The following is a 22,460-nucleotide window of genomic DNA, read 5'->3' on the forward strand; positions in this document are numbered from 1 at the left end:
AATTCGTACTAAGGGGAGGGAACATAGTTTGGGGGCACTGCTTTGAAGAGATCTACATTTTTTTCATCATGGGTTAAAGACTTATAATATTACACTGACAAAATACCTTTGAAGGTAAGAACGCCATTTTTCCTTTTGTTCTGAAGAGCTGCAATTTAAAAAATGAGAAGAAAAAAATTGAGGAACGTACGATACTCCTACTAACATATTAAGATCACCACTCCAGACTAAAAATATGAGCAGCCAGTTGTTAAGGGATGTGGATGTGTAAATTGTACTCCCCTTAGAGTGGTTTTGATGGACTCCACTCTTCTGTGAGTGGTATTAAAGCAATGGGAAGTAGATCCTAAAGAGGGAGAAAAGTTGATTTCAAATCTGAAAACTTAATTGTGACTATGTGATGCAAGCTATGAGATCACGGGCATGTTGTTAACCACTCTGATATTTAGTTTCCAGAACTGGAAAGGGGTTAAATTATAGCTCAGAGTGTTCCTGCAGCTGCAAGGGCTATTCAGATATAAAGAATATTACCATTCAAATTAAATCACATTTAAGAAATTTAGCAATTTGATGGAACTGTCTTGGCTCAGAAACAAGAATATCTTTTTTGGAAAAAAACACCTGTAATAGTTTTATTTCCTTATGCATATGGCAGATTGTAATATGTTAAATTAGTTCCTAAAAACCTTATTCTTCATCACTGTGATCTTCTGAGAAAGATCAATCCCCTGACGCAAAATTACTAAAGATTAATATTTTCTCTGCTAAAATTTTCACAGCATTTAATATCCAAAGTTGCAAATGTCTTAAGGCTCATCCACACGTGGACTTATCACTTACCAGCATTCTTTTTTATTGTGGTAAATTACACATAAAAGAAAATTGACCATTAGTGACCTTTACTATATTCATCGTTCTGTGCAACGATCGTGACTGAACATGTTTATCACCCCAAAGCAAACATGTGTCTATTAAGCAGTCACTCTCCCTTCCCTCCTGTCCCTAGCTCCTGTACCACATTTTGTATATTGTTGATAAAAACTTGGTTTCTTCTTTCTTTCTTTCTTTCTTTCTTTCTTTCTTTCTTTCTTTCGGGACAACTACAACAGAGTGAGGTTCAAGGTCTCCTCTCCAAGATCCTGCCCTCTGATTCCCAGGAGGTATCTGCATGTTTAAATCACCGGAATAGATTTCTTGAGCAAGTACTATTAAAGGGTCCCATTAAATTTGAGAAATTGCTTTTACACTCCCAAGTTAATTCCCTTAACAACAGTATGTAATTATACAAATAAATTGATCATGCCATTGAATACTAGGTTGCCTGAATTGCTGTGTACAGATTATCTTAGTTGGTAACGATCTGAAACAAAATATGATTCCATTGAGGCACTAAACTCAGATTATTCATTTGATTCCATTGAGTAGAGTTTAGTTGTGTAAGACACATTCTTAGGCTGACATGAGGATGGGAATGTGGCTCTCGACCCTGGATATCCTGAGCAGACACCTCTGAGTTTACAGGGATCATGCCACACTTGCATCTCTGTTTGAAACATCCACACCCCAAGCCTCATTCCTGTTTTACGCAGTTGCACTTAACACACTGCTTTCTTCTCCTCACCCCACTCCACCAAAATCTCGCAGGTCATCATAAAGGTAAGACAACAAAATTTGAAAAACCATTGATCAAAACCGAAGGAAATTACTCCAGTAGTTCCCACTATACATTATCTACTTGTTTCCTTGTGGATATAAGCACCTTCTTACGCAGAGTACAAGGCAAAACAAGTGTCATGGGAGGTCAAGAAGTGAGTCACCAGCTTGGTAGACAATAGATTACAATGTTATCCTTTTCAAGCCATGTAGATACAGGACACCAAGGCATCAGTCTTACCTGAAGGTGGCCACGAAGTTCACCGTGGGCCAGCCCAACACAAAGGACCTCCCAGAACGGATGTTGGCATCTCCCACTGTATCCATGCAGTTGGCAATCCACATGGTGTTCAGTGGTATTTTCTTTTTTATCTTAAAGTTTTTCTTATACCTAGAAAGATCCCAAACAAGACCTCTGTTAGTTCATTTCAAAAATGTTATGGGAGCAGCTGTGCTCTTTAGAGACCAGTTCTCACTGCTCCAGGGCAAATCATGTCTCCCGCATCTCTATTACCCTCTGTGCACACACAGAAAATGGTTAGATGGGCCTTTGCAATGTGTGTGTTGAGCAAACTCTGGCTTGGAAACCTGAAAACACTTCCTCTAAAGGCAGCAAATAGCCATATTTTTGAATGGTGAGTATTGAGTAACCACTGTATATTTTAGAGCTTTGTAGGAAAACCATTCATTCATTTTCTATTGCTGGATTTGTTACTTATTACAGATAAATTTTATGGCTAATATTGCAGTTAATTATTCATTTATGACTTGCATACTTCAAAAAGTGTTTGAGGGGCTGAAGAAAGGTACCTGATACATGACTTATAAAAACAGTTATATGCTTTTTTTTTTTCTTAAGAGAGACAAACCAGGGGCACCTGGGTGGCTCTGTCAGTTAAGCATCCAACTCTTGGTTTTGGCTTGGGCCACGACCTCAGGCTCTTGAGATCATGCCCCTGTGTAGGGCTCCCCATTCAATGAGTCGGATTCCTCGCTCCCTCTGCCCTGCCCCCCACTCATGTTTACTCTCTCTCTAAAATAAATAAATAAATAAATAAATAAATAGATAAATAAATAAATAAATAATCTTTTCAAGAGTGTGAGGAAGACAGATGAAATCGAAACAAAAACATAAGCTTGGATCAGAAAGATTTAAAAGTTACTTTCATCGTCAATTTACAAAATATTTTCTAGCCTTTGAAGCATAGGTTATTTTCAATTTCCCTTCTTAAAATTTTGTCCATACCATTTTCCCTTAGATTCGGGCTAAAACAAAAAAATTGTTAGCCTACAGACTGAGCCCAACTGAAAAATCATCCATCCATCCATCCATCCATCCATCTGTCCATCAATCAATCCAAGATCAGTGGTCCGGAGGTCTTATATGTAAGTCATGGATACTTCCCATTTCTCTGAGGAGTAAGAAGGGGTGAAATGGGTTTTTGATAATTTCTGCCTAATCCTCTTTGACCTCAAAGATGAAAACCACCATTGATTTATTTTGGTTGATTAATTGATTAATTTGGTTAATTCATAACTTTGACTCGCAGGTGGGCTTGAGATTTAAATAGTTACAAGTCCTATAAGGAATGCCTGGAGAACGTGGATCCTCCACTCTGGAACTCCTTACTATTCAGAAACACATGTGGAAAACACTGAACTAAACTGAGATGAAAGCCACCTCATGTGCAAAAATCCCTATGGCTCCACTGATTCATGGAACAATTAGAGCTAAACTCTTCAGTGGGATTTATAAAATAAAAAAAATCTTTTAGGAAGCCCACTTGAAGGATAATCTAGATTCAAACTTAGGACACAATGAATATAAATATGATGGATACCAACATCTTTCCACATTTTTTTTATTTCAACATTACACCAAAGTGCCTGTATCTCTGTGCTTGGAGATTTTTATGGAACATAGTCAATTAACAGATAAAATCATTTTTCTAGATAGTAATTCCAAAGGCATTGTCACGTCAAAAATATATGGCCAAGGGGAATGATAGACAGGTATCTGCTTGTTCTTACACATTTTTTTCTTTCTAATATAGGTATCTGTGTATATACAGACCCCTAAGATCCTGTGTGGAAACTTCCAAATACATTGACCTGGAAAAATCCATCCAATAACCTTAGTTCAATAAGGCACCAGGATTAGTTGAACCAAGGAATTTTCCTAGAGCCCAGTGTGTGGTTTCTACTCTCCTACAACGTTTTGAACACTTATCATATGCCAAGCTCTGTTCTAAATATTTTATAAATATAAATATAAAAAATTTAATCCTCAAGCAACTACACTAGATGGTCTCTATTAGCTCCATTTTACAAATAAGGAAACTCACAGAAAGTTTAAATAAATTGTCAAATGCAGGAGACAGGGTTTGAACCCAGACAGCCTAACTCCTAAGCCCATGTTTGTAACCACTTGACCGTGAAGTAACCTTTTCATCTTTCCTACCCTCATCCTCATTTCTGTCCCCAGAGCCATCAGGCTTTCTCGTGGGATTTACACTGGGAGTGAGAGGATAAATCTCAAGGCATTATATCAATAAAACCAGTTGCTAGCTTGGAAATATTTACAACGTGTACAACTAAGCTTTATACTTCAATAGATTCTTCTAAGGTCTTACTGTGTTTCTTTACTCTCAATCACTGACCCAATTGGATTATCTCAGCAGAAATTAGAAAGTGTTAATCTACTGTAAACTGACTCAAGAAGAAGAGGAGGAGAACTGCAGTTTTTATTTCTAAAAATAGTCATTTATTATAGTTGTTTTAACATGATGTCCTTCTTGCTTTCCACTACCTTAATCTTTATGCCAGAAGGTAAGCCCCAGTGAACTGTGGAGTTTTGCAGTATTCTAGGGAGATTTCCTCTGTTCCAAAATAGAGGCATTCTCTTACAAATGTTGGGAGAAGGGGTCATAGTCTATTCTGTAACTATTCGTCATTTCACCGACAGTGAGTTAATAGTCATCTTCATCTTTTGACCAAATTAAATTCATTTTTTATTTCATTTCTACATTCCTTAATAACTAATGATGAGGAATGTGATGTATAAAAAGGGTGTGATCTAAGTTCAGTCCCTTTTTCTAAATTATTCACGGGTCTCTACTAGTACAAATATCTTAATATTTTATCAAATAGATACTATTCTCTCTTTCTTAAAGATTTCATTTATTTATTCATGAGAGACACACACAGAAGAGAAGGCAAAGACATAGGCAGAGGGAAAAGCAGGCTCCCTCTGGGGAGCCTGGTGGGGGACTTGATCCCAGGACCCCGGGATCATGACCTAAGCCAAAGGCAGACACTCAACCACTGAGTCACCCAAGGGCCCCAAGTAGATACTGTTCTTAAAAATAACATAATTTTTATTTCAATTTTTAAAGTACTTTAAAGTACTTTAATTTTTAAAGTAATTTTTATTTGAAAAATAACTTATTTAGCATTCTAATGAATATCAAAAGTGATAAGGAAGGTTCCATTTGACTTCAATTCTTGCAAACACAAGTTTCTAGTGTATGAAAGAAGTGACAAAAATCCCCAAACAATTTTCACTATTATTAACATCTTGTACAACTAGAGAAATAGAATTTCTTTGTGAAGAAACAAACATTTAATTCCCCTCATTGTTACACACAAGCCAAAATTCACTAATTCTGACCGAAAAATTGGTAGAAATTAATCAACTATTTATTCAATTTCTGTTAAATTCTGTAGTGTCAACCTAAAGATGAGAGAGTCTCCAGCTGAAGCCTGAGGGTGAGCTGAGGTAAAATGGAACCTGGGTCACCCTACCCCCTTTTTATTGCTAATTGGAAAAATTAGGCACTAAACTCAGATTATTCATTTGAATAGATTGATTGAGGGTATTGATTCCTCCATGTAAGACCAAGGCATGACAGGGATTAAATATGTTGGTTATTTCAGGGGCTATTTCTTTTTAGTTTTTCCTTCTAGAAAAAAAGGTAAATTTTTTCATATTAACAGTGATCATAAATATACCCAAATATTTATTATGGGAATGATCTCATAGTAGTTTTCTAAAGATTGTGGCAGGCATTAAGTGCTGCCTGCTACTGCTATGGATGAAATGGTGTCTCCCTCCCACTGCTTTCCTGCCTTCTTACCATAAAGCCCTCTCTGCCAATATCATCATGTTTGGAGATAGAGCTTTTGAAGGTAATTAAGTTTAAATGGGATCATCAAGGTAAGGTCCTAATCCAGTAAGATGGATGGTCTTGTGAGAAGTGGGAGAGATCTGTATGTGTGTACATACATGCATTGAGGTAATGCCTTGGGGCACACAGTGAGAAGGCAGCCACGTGCAAGCAGAAAAAGAGCTCTCACCAGAACCTGACCATGATGATATCTCGAACTCGGAATTCTAAAATCTGTGTTCTCTCTATATCAAAGACCTTGGCTTAAATATGAAACTCAAATGCCTGTGATCACTTACATTTTCTAATATTACCAATGTATAATATAAAGTATATAAGATAAACTTTTGGGAACCGAGTCCCTTTCAAAGAACATTAACAAATAAATTGATAAAGATTTTGTCATATAAAAACCCTTGAGTAGACATAAGGACATATCTCAAAAGCAATATGTGAAAGATGAAAAATGTTCAACTTGTTTTGTCTTAATGAACTATTCGAAATAAAAATTCAGCCCTTCAATAGAGGCAACTCTCTAGTGGAAAAACAACACTATCTTTATATAAAAATCTTTTTAGCAGAATATCGTAGGCTCTGTAAAACCCGCTGAGAGGTAGGCAGCACCCAGGAGAAGAAATAGCTCTGGTAAGAAAAGGAAAGTCTTCTCCTCTCCCTAAAGGCTATAATACTTACAAAGATGAAAAAAAAAAAAGAACATATTCCCCTTACAAATTGAATATGAGTGGTCTGCAAGGTCCTAACAACCAGGAAATGAGTTTGCTATTTGTTAGCATGTCTCTTGGGCTAAGGATGGAAGGGTACAACATGGTATGTGAGGAAGAACATGGCCTTGTGATGAAGGCAGGCCTGGGTAGGAATCTCTTGCATGGTTTCCCTATGTATGACTGGACCATTTCTGAGACTTCCTCTGTCCCCATTTTCATCTCTGCAGCCTGTTGATGATAAAAAATATGGGCCTTGGAGTGCTGTGAGAAAAATTTTCTTTATGCATGAGAGATACACAGAGAAAGGCAGAGACATAGGCAGAGGGTGAAGCAGGCTCCCTGTGGGGAATCTGATGTGGGACACGATCCCAGGACCCAGGGATCACGACCTGAACCAAAGGCAGATGCTCAATCACTGAGAAACCCAGGTGGGTGAGGCATCTGTGATGTTCCTAGTGTGGTTCCCAGCATGCATCCCGCATATTTTGGTCTCCCATACTCACTTTGGTTAAATAAAGAGAATGGTAACTAGTCTGCATTTTTAAAATAATGACATGGGCCTCTATCAAGAGGAAGAGAGTCTTTCATATGGACCTCATGCCAAGGCCTGGACATTCTTTTTCTCTTTGGCCTCCTTATGACATCACCACCCTCGAAGTTACATCTATGGGCAATTTCCCTAGTCTCAAATATATTTTACTACTATCTTTGCCTCTGATTTTTTGATAGCTATATTTCCTTCATTTTTCAATTCGCTAAGCGTTCTGATCTATTTGTTACCAAGCAGACTGGAGTTAGTTGTTCACTCAATGTAAAGGAAGGGTTGCTTTCAATAGTGAAAGAATCTAGGTGTTCATGGAATGTTGTATGAAATTCAGGAAAAAAGAGAGAATAGAAATGGTAGCACCACATAGTGAATAAAAGCCTGTGCTTTGAAATAAATAGACCTGATTTCAAATGTAGACTCTGTCCATTACTAATATGGTAACCTGGGCAGATCCATTAGACCTCTGAGCATCAAGGTTCTCCAATATAAAAATACTCCCATCTCACAGGGTCGTTGTAAGGTTGGACAAAATTAGGTACATAAAGTTTTTTAGCATAGTATCTGACATGTAGTAAGCCCCTGATAAATTACTATTAATGTAACTCAGATGAGTATAGCATTTTGCCAAATTATTACTAGCATGTCTTACCTATGACATGGCATAACTGGGATCTAGGGTGAAAGCAGTAAAAAAAAGAGGGAGTTAGTTTTTTCGCAAGACCATAGCTTCTTGATATTTTGTTTGTGGGAGTGTTCTTTGTCTTCCATGTTTTGTGAATAATGCAAACAGAGATGGAGTAAGTAAACAGGTGACCTTCCATGAACTGCTCCCAGACGTTTATTGAGCAATCATCATGTTCTAGACTGGATATTCGATGCATTTGTGTTCAGGGTTGAGAGGAAAGTGCACACAGTCGATTCTTTCTCCTAGATTCCATCTATCTGCTCCATCTTTTTTTTTTAAAGATCTATGTATTTATTCATGAGAAACACAGAGAGGAGAGAGAGAAGTAGAGACACAGGCAGAGAGAGAAGCAGGCTCCCTGCAGAGAGCCTGATGTGGGACTCAATCCTGGGTCTCCAGGATCACGCCATGAGCTAAAGGCAAAGATAAACCCCTGAGCCACCCGCGTTAACCTGCTCCATCTTTCCTTTTTACTAAACTGCTAAGATAGAGCCCTGATACCATCCATCAGGACTATGGCCTCCCCTAACTACTCTCCCTGCTTCCACTCTTGCTTACCCATCCATCTATTATCTAGCAACAGTCAGAAAAATTTGCTAGAAATATAAATCAGATTTGGTCAGTCCCCTAGTTAAAAATCCTTTGGCAAAATATTTCCACTTTTTTACCATGGCCTGTGAAGACCCTGTGTGACTAGACCCCTGAGCATAGTATCATATCTGATAGCATGGCCTATGCTCTGGGCTCTAGTCAAATCAGGCTTCCCTGAGCCCCTCTCTCTGAGGGGTCAGATTGTACCCACGTAGGCCTGCAAGTCCCTCAGCCTCGATGGCTCAGGCACATTGTCTGGGAATGTGGCTGCTTCTCTTCTCATAGATTTGGTTTTAATGCTCCACCTCAGAGAAGCCCTCCTAGACTATTCCTCTCTAACACGTTCCCACCCTCTCCGCACAGCCCCCTATCCACCTTCTATCAGCAGCACTAATCATTATCATTCCCCCTCTTATTTTGCCATTTGTAAGTCCCAGGCAGGAGAGACATTGGCCTGTCACATTGGCAATTGTATTTGCTGCAGGGACATGACACAAAACAAGACCTCCAGAAGTACTCATGGAATGAAGGATTCAAGCATTGGCAAACACAAAAGGGAAAAAATGTAATGTTTTCGTATAGTAAGGGTTAATGGGAATGCAATTTTTTGGAGAATCACAAGAGCACCAAACATGGTACACCTACTTGGTATTAGACATCAGTAATAAATCGCTGTACAAGAAAAGCTGCCACTTCTTCCTCCTCCAGCCTTTCTTGAGCTCAACGGGACCATGGATGAGCAGGGTACGAGTGGCACCCTCAGATGATGTAGTGCTTTCGCTGTGGGTGTCCACCTCCACAGACGAGCTCTTCCTACAACACATCAAACACAGAGCAGCTAGTTACTGGTCAAATACACAATATAGTTTAATGCCAAGTTTCAAGGTTCACACAACACTAAAATGTAGTCTCAACCCCCAAAGCAGAGCTCCAGAGCTCAGAATCAGGGATTCCTGAGTTACCGAAAGCTATAGAAAGTGGTGAGGTCACTTGGGAAACTGATGCAGAGGGAGGACAGTTTCAAGGACAAAGCCCTTGGGCCTGCCAATACTTAGAGGTGTGGTGGAGAAAGAAGCAAAGCTCATTGTGAGCCATTAGGTAGGCAAAAGCCAAGAAGCCAAAGGTAGAGCACATTACAAGAAGGTGAATGAACAACAACAATAAACAGGACAACTTGTGGCCTAATATAAAATAAAACAACGTGTGAAGAATCAATTACAAATTGCTTTTATGTTAAGATAAAATGAAGATAACTGAAGATCCTGGAAGTTGACCCCCATCTTATCTAATTCAATATTCAAAATTGGGGTAAAAATTCTCAAAGATCAGCAAAAATATTGGAAACCTCAGAAAGTTTCTGAACACAAGAGTTTAGCTATTCCTTGGCTGAGCTCTGACAGGAATTCCTGGTCAAAATAGGTACTAAAACAACACAATTGAACAGAATGTAAAAATTCTTTCATAACTAGGACAGGTATTTTCATAGACCCACTGAAAATTCTGTCTCATGGAGAGAGAGAGTTGGCTCTCTCGTGGAGCCAAGAAAGTGTCTCCGCCTCCCCCAAGGATGTATAAAGCCTGCTCCCTTCTGCTCAGCAGCACTGAATCTTAAGAACAGGAGCAGCTTTTCAGGAAGCTGGTGCTGAAGTGACTACTTAGTTTCTATGTATTAGAGGAAACAAAAGAAAACAACAGTTCCTGTTATTGCCGGTCTGTTTGGATGATCAGAAATAGTGTATCAGAAGACTACCTCATGCGCTGAAGCCTTGAATGACCACCTGTGAGCTCAGCATGCTTTCTGATTGACGGGAACATCCTTTTCTCTTCAATTCGTGGGACGGGAAATCAAGGGAGTCTACAGCACTTGGCAGAGTACTGTCAACTGCTTGAAGCCTCAAGATTCTGCAGCGGTCCGCGGTCACTGCCATTATGATGTCACAGATTCAAAGCTCATGCTGTAACTGCCAAACTGACATACTGGTTTCCTTTTCTTGGCCTCCAAGTTTTGATTTTTTAAAAGTAATCATTTTATTTTGAGATAACTGTAGATTCGTTTGCAGCTATAAGAAATAACACAGGGAGATGACATCAGTTTTTTTTACAGATGGAGTCTTCCAGAGACACTTCCATCACCACAAGGGTCCTTCCTATTCCCCATTTACAACCACACAAATTTCTTTCCCCCTCCACCACCTCCTTAATCCCGGGCAATCACAAAATCTGTTCTCCATGTGTAAAAGGTTGCCATGTCAAGAATGTTATACAGATGGGATCACATAGTTTATGACATTTGGGGATTTGCTTTTTCCCATTTGGTGTAACTGGAGATTCATCTAGATGGCTGCAAGGATTCACAGTTCATTTCTTGGTGTCCCTTAGTAGTACATTATGATATGGATGTATCACAGTTTGCGTAACTACCTGTTGAAGGAGTTCGAAGTGTCTGCAGGTTTTGGCTGTCACTAATAAAGCTACTATAAACATCTGTGTACAGGTTTTTGTGTCAGTGTGAAGTCTTCACTTCTCTGGGCTAAATGCCCAGGACGGGAAGAGCCAGGTCATATGCTAGCTATTTTGTTGTTGTTGTTGTTGTTGTTGTTTTTATAGTTTTTTCTTAGGAACTGTCCAACTGGTTTCCAGAATGGCTGTGCCATTTCACATTCTCCCCAGTACTGTATGAGTCGTTCAGTTTCCCCCCATCCACACGAGCATTTGGTGTTGTCATTTTTTATTTTAGCTATTCTGATAGCTGTGTAGTGTGATATCTCACTGTGGATTTCACTTGCATTTCCCAAATGGTTAGTGATACTAACCATTGATTTGCCACCTGGACATCTCCTTCAGTGTCCAAGCACCTACAGGAGCCTGTTAAAAACATGTTACATGAAGACAGTGTTCCCTTTCCACTAGGAAACTGATGATTTTACAGATGATGAGGCTCCTGCGCATACAGGTTGGGCTCTGAATCCAAGCAGCCGTGACGTAACATGAAGGATTCAAATCCAGCTGACTCAGGAGTTCACGCAGCTTCCTGTGAGGACCCCCCACCCCCACTCTTCCCACATGGACAGTGTCTTTCTTTGACAACTGTGGAGGACTGAAATTTGATCCTACAGACAAAGTTTGTGGTTTCTCTTACAGGCTCCTGTAACAGGCATGTGAAAACCTATCTTTTATGCCCCACTAGACTCTAGGGACCTCAAGGAAGGAGTCTATGTCTGCTTTATCATTAAATTCTCACAAACATTGACGCATCAGAGGAATCAAAAAATTCTGTATTGAACAAGTGAATGAAATAGTTTTCTGGCAGGGATGGACAGGGGAAAAGGCATGACATAAAATAGTCTTTGTCTTATTTACTTTATTCATTCAACGGATAGTGTTTGAACCTGTACTAGGAGAAAGGCACTTGATAGGTCTGGGCAACAGGGAGCCAGGCCCAAGTCTCACAAAACCAGGATTTAAGTGAGGAGGGGGGAAGACAGATATTAAACAGAGAATGCCATCAAGAACTGCCTAACACAGCCTCTGGGAAGTACTGCAGAGGAAAATTAAAGAGTGAGATGAGAAATTTAGAGAGGGACTTGACACCTGATTTCAATTATGGAGAGGAAGACTTCTTTGACGAGCTCATTTGAAATGACCTTTAAAGAATGACTTGGGACTACACAGAAGAGAGAAAGAGGAAGAAAGGGGCAAGGGAGGGAAGATACATTTGTCAGTTGAAGGGACAGAATGTGACTAACTGATGTTTCAGAAACATGGAAGACTTTGCTGGATTGGAGACACAGGCAGAAGGTACAGGAGAGTGAAATCGGCCTGTAAATTAGGTAGAGGTGAGAGCACAAGTCCTGGTAGTCCTTTTAGACTTTATTAAGGCTTCTCATCTTAAAACCAAACTAACACAGAAGTGGCATGTAGATAGTGGCCTCCAGGCTTCAAACCACTTTTATTAAATTTTTATTATTTATTTTTTTAAATAAGTTGATTTTTTATTGGTGTTCAATTTACCAACATACAGAATAACTATTTTATGTATTTGAGAGAGAGAGAGAGAGAAAGAGACAGTGCATGGGCACAAGAGGGGGAGCAGAGAAAGAAAGAGAGAGAGAGAGAGAGAGAGAGAGAAGCACAAATGGTGCTGAGTATGGAGTCTGACCTGGGGCTCTCTCTCATGATCCTGAGATCATAACCCTGAGCGGAAATCAAGAGTCAGAAACTTAACCAAGTAAGCCACCAGGCGCCCCTTCTCACCACTTTTAAAGGACAAGTGCTAGTCTGGCCATGCTTGACTGTATTCAGAACCATGGAGGCTCATTGGGCAACACTTTCTGGCCTCCCATCAAGCACCTGTCAAAATCTATTTCAGGTAAAAAATAATCTATTTCAGGTAAAAAAAATATAGGCAGATTTCTCTCTGCACCTTCCCCAATTCTCAGAATATGTCCCATTCTCTGCGTCTCCCTTCAGAGAGGTTAGAGATTTAGAGGCCAGGAAAACTTCTCTCCTTTTAGAATCTCGTCCTGTTGATCAATTCTGATATGCATCAGACTCACTTGGGAGGCTTTTCAGGCACTCATTCTGAAACTGCCTCCCCCAGAGCTTCTGATTCATCAGATATGGAAAAAGCTCTTTGAGTGATTCTTACATGTAACCAGGATGGTGAGTCACTGGTTTTAAGGAATTAATTGAGAAAGATACAGTTTTTGATAGCATCTTCTCCTTGTAGTAAAGCAAAGGAGAGAAAAGTTTGCCTGAGAAAGCTAAAGGGAGCTTTCTTTTACCATGTCACAGTTACCTTTGCAGTAATAAAGCTTAATTTCTTCCATAATACCATTGTGATTTATTTTAATTTGATGAATGAGCTCTAAAGAGAATAATAATGATGGGGTCTGTTTTCTTTTTTCAAGACTTTATTTATGTATTTATTCATGAGAGACACAGAATGAGAGAGAGAGAGAGAGAGGCAGAGACACAGGCAGAGGGAGAAGCAGGCTCCATGCAGGGAGCCTGACGTGGGACTCCATCCTGGGTCTCCAGGATCATGCCCTGGGCTGAAGGCAGCGCTAAACCACTGAGCCACCTGGGCTGCCCGGGTGTGTTTTCATCTATTTCACCGAACACCTATGTTTTCACCCTAAATATCAAATAGAAGAGATACTGTAAGGTGATCTTTATGCCCATAATACCGTATTATTGATCTATTGTCCATTTTTGTCAATACCATACTGTTTTGATTATTACAGCTTTGTAATATATCTTGTAATCTGGGACTGTGATACCTCCAGTTTTTTTCTTTTTCAAGATTGCTTTGGCTATTTGGGGTCTTTTGTGGTTCCATACATCCTTACGAATTACTTGTTTTAGTTCTGCGAAAAATACTATTAGTACTTTGATAGGGATTCCATCAAATCTGTAGATCATTTTGAGTATGGAACATTTTATTAATACTTGTTCTCTCATCAATAAGCATGGAATATTTTTCCATTTGTGTTGTCTTCAATTTTTTTCACCAATGTTTTATAGTTTTTCAGTGTGTATATATATATATAGGTCTTTCACTTCCTTGTTTAAGCTTATTTCTAGGTATCTTATTATTTTTGGTACAATTGTTAATGGGACTGTTTCTTAATTTCTTTTTTTGCTCTTCATTATTAGTGTATAGAAATGCAGTGGATTTCTGTATATTGGTTTGTATCCTGTGACTTTCCTGAACTCATTTATCAGTTCTAGTCCGTTTCTGGTAGAATCCTGAGGGTTTTCTACATATAGTATCATGGCACTTGCAAATAGTGAAAGTTTTACATCTTCCTTACCCATTTGGATGCCATTTATTGCTTTTTCTTGTCTGATTGCTGGGGCTAGGACTTCCAGTACTATGCTAAATAAAAGTAGTGAGAGTGGAAATCCTTGTTTTGTTCTTGACCTTGGGGAAAAGCTCTCACTTTTTCACCATTGAGTATGACATTAGCTGTAGTTTTTTCACATATGGTCTTCATTCTGTTGAGGTATGTTCCCTCTAAACCTACTTTGTTGAGTTTGTATCATGAATGGATGTTGTACTTTTAAATGCTTTTCTGCACCTATTAAAATGATCATCGTTTTTACCCTTCTCTTGTTGATGAGATGTATTATGTTAATGGATTTGTGAATATTGAATCACATTTGCATACTAAGAATAAATCCCACTTGATCATGGTAAATGACTTTTTTAATGTATTGGTGGATTTGGTTGGCTAATACTTTGTTGAGGATTTTTGCATGTATGTTAATCAGAGATATTGGCCTGTAGTTCTCTCTCTCTCTCTCTCTCTCTCTCTCTCTCTCTCTCTCTGTAGTGTCTTCATCTGGTTTTGATATCAGGGTAATGCTGCCTTCACAGAATACATAGAAGCTTTCATTCTTTGTTTTTTGAAGTAGTTTGAGAAAAGTAGGTGTTAACTCTTCTTTATATGTTTGGTAAAAAAAAATTTTAAAAAAAAAAAAAAAAAAAAAATTAAAAAAAAAAAAATTAAAAAAAAAAAAAAAAAAAAAAATTTTAAGTATTTTATTTATTTATCCATGACAGAAAAAGACAGAGGCAGAGACAGAGGCAGAAGGAGAAGCAAGCTCTACTCAAGGAGCCCGATGTGGGCCTCAACCCCAGGACTCTAGGATCACAACCTAAAGGCAGATGATCAACTGTTGAACCACCCAGGCGTCCCTACATGTTTGCTGAAATTTACCTATGAAGCCATCTGGTCCTGTACTTTTGTTTTCTTGGGAGTTTTTTTATTACTGATTTGATTTCACTGCTGATAATCAGTCTTTCAAATTTTGTATTTTTTCCCAACTCAGCATTGAGACGTTATATGTTTCTAGGAATTTATCCATTTCTTCTAGGTTGCCCAATGACTTTGCATATAATTTTTTCATAATATTCTCTTAAAATCCTTTATATTTTTGTGGTATTGTTTGTTATTTCTCCTCTTTCATTTCTTTTTTTAAATAAATTTATTTTTATTGGTGTTCAATTTGCCAACATACAGAATAACACCCAGTGCTCATCCTGTCAAGTGCCCCCCTCAGTGCCCACCACCGAGTCACCCCCACCCCCCGACCACCTCCCCTTCCACCACCCCTATTCATTTCCCAGGGTTAGGAGTCTTCATGTTCTGCCTCCCTTTCTGATATTTCCTACCCATTTCTACTCCGTTCCATCCTAGTCCCTTTCACTGTTATTTATATTCCCCAAATGAATGAGACCATACAATGTTTGTCCTTCTCCAATTGACTTATTTCACTCAGCATAATACCCTCCAGTTCCATCCACGTCGAAGCAAATGGTGGGTATCTGTCATTTCTAATGGCTGAGTAGTATTCCATTGTATATATAAACCACATCTTCTTTATCCATTCATCTTTCGATGGACACCGAGGCTCCTTCCACAGTTTGGCTATTGTGGACATTGCTGCTAGAAACATCGGGGTGCAGGTGTCCCGGCATTTCATTCCATCTGCATCTTTGAGGTAAATCCCAGCAGCGCAATTGCTGGGTCGTAGGGCAGGTCTATTTTTAACTCTTTGAGGAACCTCCACACAGTTTTCCAGAGTGGCTTCACCATTTCACATTCCCACCAACAGTGTAAGAGGGTTCCCCTTTCTCCTCATCCTCTCCAACATTTGTGGTTTCCTGCCTTGTTAATTTTCCCCATTCTCACTGGTGTGAGGTGGTATCTCACTGTGGTTTTGATTGTATTTCCCTGATGGCGAGTGATGCAGAGCATTTTCTCATGTGCTTGTTGGCCATGTCTATCTCTTCCTCTGTGAGAATTCTCAGGTTGTACTACAAAGCTGTGGTCATCAAGACAGTGTGGTACTGGCACAAAAACAGACACATAGATCAATGGAACAGAATAGAGAATCTAGAAGTGGACCCTCAACTTTATGTTCAACTAATATTCGATAAAGGAGGAAAGACTATCCACTGGAAGAAAGACAGTCTCTTCAATTAATGGTGCTGGGAAAATTGGACATCCACAAGCAGAAGAATGAAACTAGACCAATCTCTTGTACCATACACAAAGATAAACTCAAAATGAATGAAAGATCTAAATGTGAGACAAGATTCCATCAAAATCCTAGAGGAGAACACAGGCAACACCCTTTTTGAACTCGGCCACAGTGGCTTCTTGCAAGATACATCCACGAAGGCAAAAGAAACAAAAGCAGAAATGAACTGTTGGGACTTCATCAAGATAAGAAGCTTTTGCACAGCAAAGGATACAGTCAACAAAACTAAAAGACAACCTACAGAGTGGGAAAAGATATTTGCAAATGACGTATCAGATAATGACAGGAAATTTGCATCAGCTCTCAATGTGGGTAGGAGACTCCTGATACTTTACAGAACCAGATCTTAGGTTTTAGACAGGCTGGGAGTAAGAGTCAGGACTGTGAAAGTCTAATGATTCCCCTCCTAATGTCCAGTGGTTCACATCTCTTTGATAGATACCAGGCTATGAATTTGTGGCTAAACATTTCCACTGCCTTCTAAGCTTGATACCCATCCTGGATCAGTATTATGAGTAATTTCTATCCTGATTCTGGCACTCTGGATTTTCTACTACCACTAATTGATCTCTATAAAGAGGGAAAAAAGGGAAGCCCAGGCCTTGGCAGTTGAGTGTTCACGCCACTACCCTTTGCTGCCCTCTACTGACCATATCTGGAAATTACTTTTAACCTTCCAGGTCCTTGTTCCAAAGCAGATAGAGATACTGCAGTGAGTGAAACCAGGCACACAAAATTTGAGATGCACCAAAAAACTAAGTAAAGAAGATATGATATTTTAATGTAATATTTTTAGAAGTCAATTTTCAAAAAATACATGATGAACAAAATACCGAAATGTACCCTAAAACAGTACTACTAGCTTATATGTACAAAGACCCTGCCATCCATTTTTCATTCAAGAAAAAGGTCTAATACCACAGTGGAAAATCATGCTACCAGCGCTGATGAACCTTTTTCATCACTCGCATATTTGGGAAAAAGACCCAGAAAATTTAGAATAAACCAAAAAAAAAAAAAAAAAAAAGGTGCAAGTGGAACAGATATTATAACAGTAGACTCCTGAGAAAAACAAGAGAACGGAAAAAAAAATTAAGAAAACAAAACCAACAAACATCTTTAGAGTCAAGAAGCCAAAAAAGAGGTGGCTACAAAATAAGAACAAAGGCAGATAAATATTTCTTGTATATTAAAGGTATCATCGACCAAATTGAATAGAAAGTCTTGAAGATTGAGTTCAATGAATCCTATTTGACCTTGACACTTGGAACATTCATCTTTCAGTTTTCCTGACCTAAGGTTACCCTTTTTTTTCCTCAATAACTAGACCTATTTAGTCCTTCAGTAAGGAGAAAATTAATCATTGGAATAACAGAAAAGCTATTTTAATTGGTAGAATCAACATACAAACAAAGCTTGGAAGACAACAAGTGTAAAAGAGAATCTGACTAATATTAACACTGATAATATGAAATACTGGAAGTCTGAATATTAAAGCAGCAGAGAGATATGGAAGATAATGTCACAGATTTTTCTCACCTATTTATTTATATAGCAAGAAATCAATTATATACCGTGTAAAATTGATGTAACAAAATAGAGTTTAAATATACTCTTTAAAATGATAATCACCAGAAATATCAAAGCAATGTAACTGGAAAAATGTAGACATGGATGGATCAAAGAAATAAGTTTCTCATCTTCCAATAGATGCTATCTAAGGTTGATAAACAAGATAAAAGGAGAAATCAAGTATTAACACATATTTCAGGGGTACTGTGATAACCACCAGGAGAACAGAAAGTACTTAAAAACAGGGAGCTGGAAATAAGTCGGGGAACAAGTTCAGGCTGAGAATTTACTTTTCTCTTGGTATCATTCTCTACTGCTTGATTTTTAAAACATGTGTATGTATTAAATTTAAGTTTAAAAGTTAGAAGAAACAAAACCAACTCGACTTTTTGCAGCTGCAGCTCTTGGCACCACTTCCTTCCCATCTGCAATCTCTCTCCTCACACCAGTAGTCCAATCCTATGGAGGCAGGAAGGAATAAGAGACTAGAAAAGTTCCTGTCCTGGGGATCCCTGGGTGGTGCAGCGGTTTAGCGCCTGCCATTGGCCCTGGGCATGATCCTGGAGACCTGGGATCGAGTCCCACGTCGGGCTCCCAGTGCACGGAGCCTGCTTCTCCCTCTGCCTGTGTCTGCCTCTCTCTCTCTCTCTCTCTCTCTCCCTCTCTCTCATAAATAAATAAAAATTTTTAAAAAGCTTCTAAAAAAAAGTTTCTGTCCTGAATTTAAGTTTTTTGGAATATTTTTGTTTTGTGCTTGGGTTCTATCTTTTCAATGTGCAACTCTTTGGAATACTAACTTTTGACTACTTTAATCTGTGATATCTAGATCCTCTTTAAAGTTTTGCTAAACTTTGTTATCCTTCTTTTACTTCTTGACAAAAGACTAATCTTGACTCATTGCCTCTTACTGTGATCACAGTATTTTATTTTCTTAGAATCTTGATTCTATCCAACTACTGCTTTGCCTGGCCGAACTCAACCTGCCTAGGTAGGAATGAAACATCTATGGAAGAGAGATGACAATTATCATTTTCAGAAAAAATAAAACTTCATATACTAGTAAAACATAGCACTAAGGGAGTAGGATGATGTTCATTATCCCATTCCTCATGCATTTTAAGAGGAGAGTGTACTTCCCTGTCCTAGAGAGAACAGACTTGGGAGAATGTGAGAGGAGAAATTCTCTCTAGACTTCTGGTCTCACAATCTTGTACCAAAGTAGCCAAAACACGAGACACAAGACACAAGGAAATGAAGAAACCAGAATACCTATCTACATTTTTGAAGAAGGCAATAATGTCTCAAATGTCACTCTCTGAGAGAAAGTAGGTAATATATATGGGAGACCACTGCACACATCACCAAAACAAAACAACAGCAAAAGCAAAGGAATACCTATATTAAACATGGGGAAGCACAACTATTGATGGGCACTTTCTGCTCAGTCATACAGATTCACAGGCCATGGATTCAGTGCTGGTGCAGCTGGCTGGCTTGCCACCGGACCTAGACCAGGTCCTCGCTGTCTCCAGCATAGGTGCTACTAAGTTATCTGCTGTGCTCCGATAGCAGTATCAGATGACATTACATAGTCACTTAATTGGGGTACCACAGTTTTGTTTGTGACAACTTCTATAGTGGACAGTTTCTTTTGTGACTGCTGACCCCTTGGAGACTAGAACTAATTAGAGATTTGAAGCAACTTTGAAGAGGCTGAAGAAGCTATACTCATTCCTGTGAAATCCCAGGACACAGCTGCAGCTATAGGAACCTCGGCTCTAAGTAAAAGCCTCTGGCTTACACTGAGCCAATTGTATAAAATGGAGAGTGAGAGCATTTGGACTTTAAATAAAAGCTCCATGAGCTTTTCCTTGCAAGGGGATTTAGTTTGTGGGGAAGTTGAGTAACAAAAATCAGTTTCATATTGTTCAAATTTGGGACATTTTCATATTGATATAGTTCTCTGTATTCATTTCATAAAATCTGGTGAGCTATTTTGGACAACATGACTGGGCATAATTAGTGATAAGAAATAGAATTAGAGAGTGAACTTTCAGCTTAGTACTATCTGACTCATGGTGCTAGTCTTTTATGGGCAAAAAGCAAAATGCCCTTCAAGAAGTCCCAGAAGGACTCTGTGTAGGGAGAAGCAGACATGGGGTCTGTGTGAGCACAGCAGCACTGTGAGCATGCACCACTCGGCTGAGAGGGACAGCTGCCTGGTCCCCTTCTGATGCCTGAGTACAAAGGGTTATGACATTGTTTCTCAGCCTTCCATCATGCGTACACCGCCTTCATGACTTTTCTACAAATACATGTTTTTAAGTATTCAGCATGGACTTTACAATCTTTGCTCAGGGTAATATGTGTTAAAACATGTTAGGAAAAAAAAAACAGGTATCTTTCTGACTACAGATGAAAATGCATACATAATTAATAAAACTGAAAAAAAAATGCCTGGGAGTATGCCTACTTAAAACAACTCACATGATGCCAGTGGAATCCACAATGTAATATATTTAAAAAATTAAAAAGCTGGCAAGCATTAGGAGGGATGCGTGTTATTCCCCTCTTCAGGATTCGACTCCAATCCTGATGACACAACATGGTGTTGGAGAAGAGATTTGGGGTCGCTCTCTTCACTTTCTCACACCATCCCAAGCAACGTAGAGCAGACCTTTTTAAGACCTATAGAAGCTGTGTAGAGCTTTTGTACTTAAAGAGTTTCTTGGTCCCCTATTGGAGTGGGCTTGAGTGAGGACAACTGCAGTTGTCTGGCCATCCCATGGCTTGTTTATGGAGATGCAGTAGCAAACCCTGTTTTTGCATGACGTCTAAGCCTCTACCCAGCTTTACTAGGGAACCCTATAATTTGGATGATAACATACATTTCAATTGCCTGCTGTGTCCCCTTTCTCGAACTGGTTCCAACCCGTAAAGAAGCCCAAATTCCAACACAGCATGTAGTTACATAAACAAGTGAAAGAATGAGAGAAGAAAACATTGATGGAAGAAAATGCATGCTGCTATTATACAGCAAAAATACTATGTATATATAAACATTTAATGATAGCTTATTTTGAAAAAGTGTTTTTTAAAAAATGAATGCAACTCAATACTCAAATAGTGTTGAGTTCTCCTTCCCCAACTTGCAGGTACAGTCATGTAGTATTCCAGTCTTTCTGGCTGAGTCCCTGCAGCTGGAGCAGGGCACCTTCCGCTGTTGCCGAGTTTCTGAAAAACAATGAGAAAGAATATTGGTTTAGGGTCAGGCCTGGGGCTAGATCCTGGATGTCTGAAGTTCAGCAAATTACCTGGCCTTCCTGAGTCTCAGGTTTTATACGTGTAAAATGGGAATAACCCCTCTAGATTTGCTGTGAGGATTAAGTAATAATGCATGTGAGTCAGTGACACTGCCGTTCAGAAAGAAATTCAGATCCATGTCTAGGTATCCACTGGGTATGTCCATAACTAGATAGTTTTGGAAGAGGTTTGAGATCTTTCCCTTGCATGGATAGTGGAGTATGTGTGGTCGTGCCTATAATCAGAGGCTTTTGTTAGCACAGATAAAATGCCAAAACAATAAAGATTTTGATGTCATGTGTTCCTTTGTGCAAACAAGCTTGCCTAGCAAAATGGTGCAGATAAACACAGATGAATGGAATTTATACAAATAAATGAAAATTATGTTTCTCTAGTATAAAAATAGATCAAATGGTAAGAGCACAAAAATAGGTGAAATGGTAACATAAACTGACTTTTGTAATCAGAGGGTCAACTCTTGACATTTTCCTCTCTAAGCTTTTTCTGATAGTTTTGTTGCTAAGGCTACCATGTTTTTGCCAGATTGGAAGAGGACTGTCAACTCTAATGAAGATTAAGTAGATTTCCCAACGAGATTTTTTAAAAATAAACATCAGTTAATGCTGCTGGCTTTCAAAGCCATATTCATGAAGAATGGAAAGATCTTTAAAGAGTTGCTCTTAGAGACTCCTAAATCTGGGAAATGAACAAGGGGTAGTGGAAGGGGAGGTGGGTGGGGGGATGGGGTGACTAGGTGACGGGCACTGAGGGGGACACTTGAAGGCATGAGGACTGGGTGTTATGCTCTATGTTGGCAAATTGAACTCCAGTAAAAAATAAATAAAAAATAAATAAAAAACAAAGATCTGCTCTAAGAAGGTGTAACTAATAAAATTTGAAATTTAGCAGCATTTCTATTCCATAGTTATTCCAACACACAAGTTTTTATCATGGTTACATTGTACAAAAATAACTTAAAACAGAGCTTTACATATTTAATAAAAAGATGAAGATATTATTATTTACAACTTTAGCCAAAAATTAATTCCCTAAAGAGTAAAAGGTTATTTAATGAACAATTCTTTTGACTGGTTGGGAAAGTGTTGCACAACGGTTCACAAATTCACACTTGATTTATTCTTTGAACGATATAGATAACTTACAGG

At 38.8% G+C, this 22,460-nt stretch overlaps 1 protein-coding gene across 1 annotated transcript in view; it reads right to left on the reverse strand.

Moving 5' to 3' along the window:
- LOC140598714 (rho GTPase-activating protein 20-like) overlaps nucleotides 1–21,820 on the reverse strand; it is a 37,311-nt gene extending 15,491 nt beyond the window's left edge. The window contains exons 1-6 of the mRNA XM_072757240.1: nucleotides 21,306–21,820; nucleotides 21,111–21,225; nucleotides 10,118–10,427; nucleotides 9,013–9,180; nucleotides 1,895–2,044; nucleotides 107–148 (exon numbers count right to left, since the gene is read on the reverse strand). Of these exons, the coding sequence (XP_072613341.1) occupies nucleotides 107–148; nucleotides 1,895–2,044; nucleotides 9,013–9,180; nucleotides 10,118–10,182 (425 nt within the window). The 5' untranslated portion in view covers nucleotides 10,183–10,427; nucleotides 21,111–21,225; nucleotides 21,306–21,820. The remainder of the gene's footprint in view (nucleotides 1–106; nucleotides 149–1,894; nucleotides 2,045–9,012; nucleotides 9,181–10,117; nucleotides 10,428–21,110; nucleotides 21,226–21,305) is intronic.
- Between the last annotated feature and the right edge of the window lie 640 nt (nucleotides 21,821–22,460).

This window comes from Vulpes vulpes, chromosome 4 (genome assembly GCF_048418805.1).
Source record: "Vulpes vulpes isolate BD-2025 chromosome 4, VulVul3, whole genome shotgun sequence".
Taxonomy (NCBI): Eukaryota; Metazoa; Chordata; class Mammalia; order Carnivora; family Canidae; genus Vulpes; species Vulpes vulpes.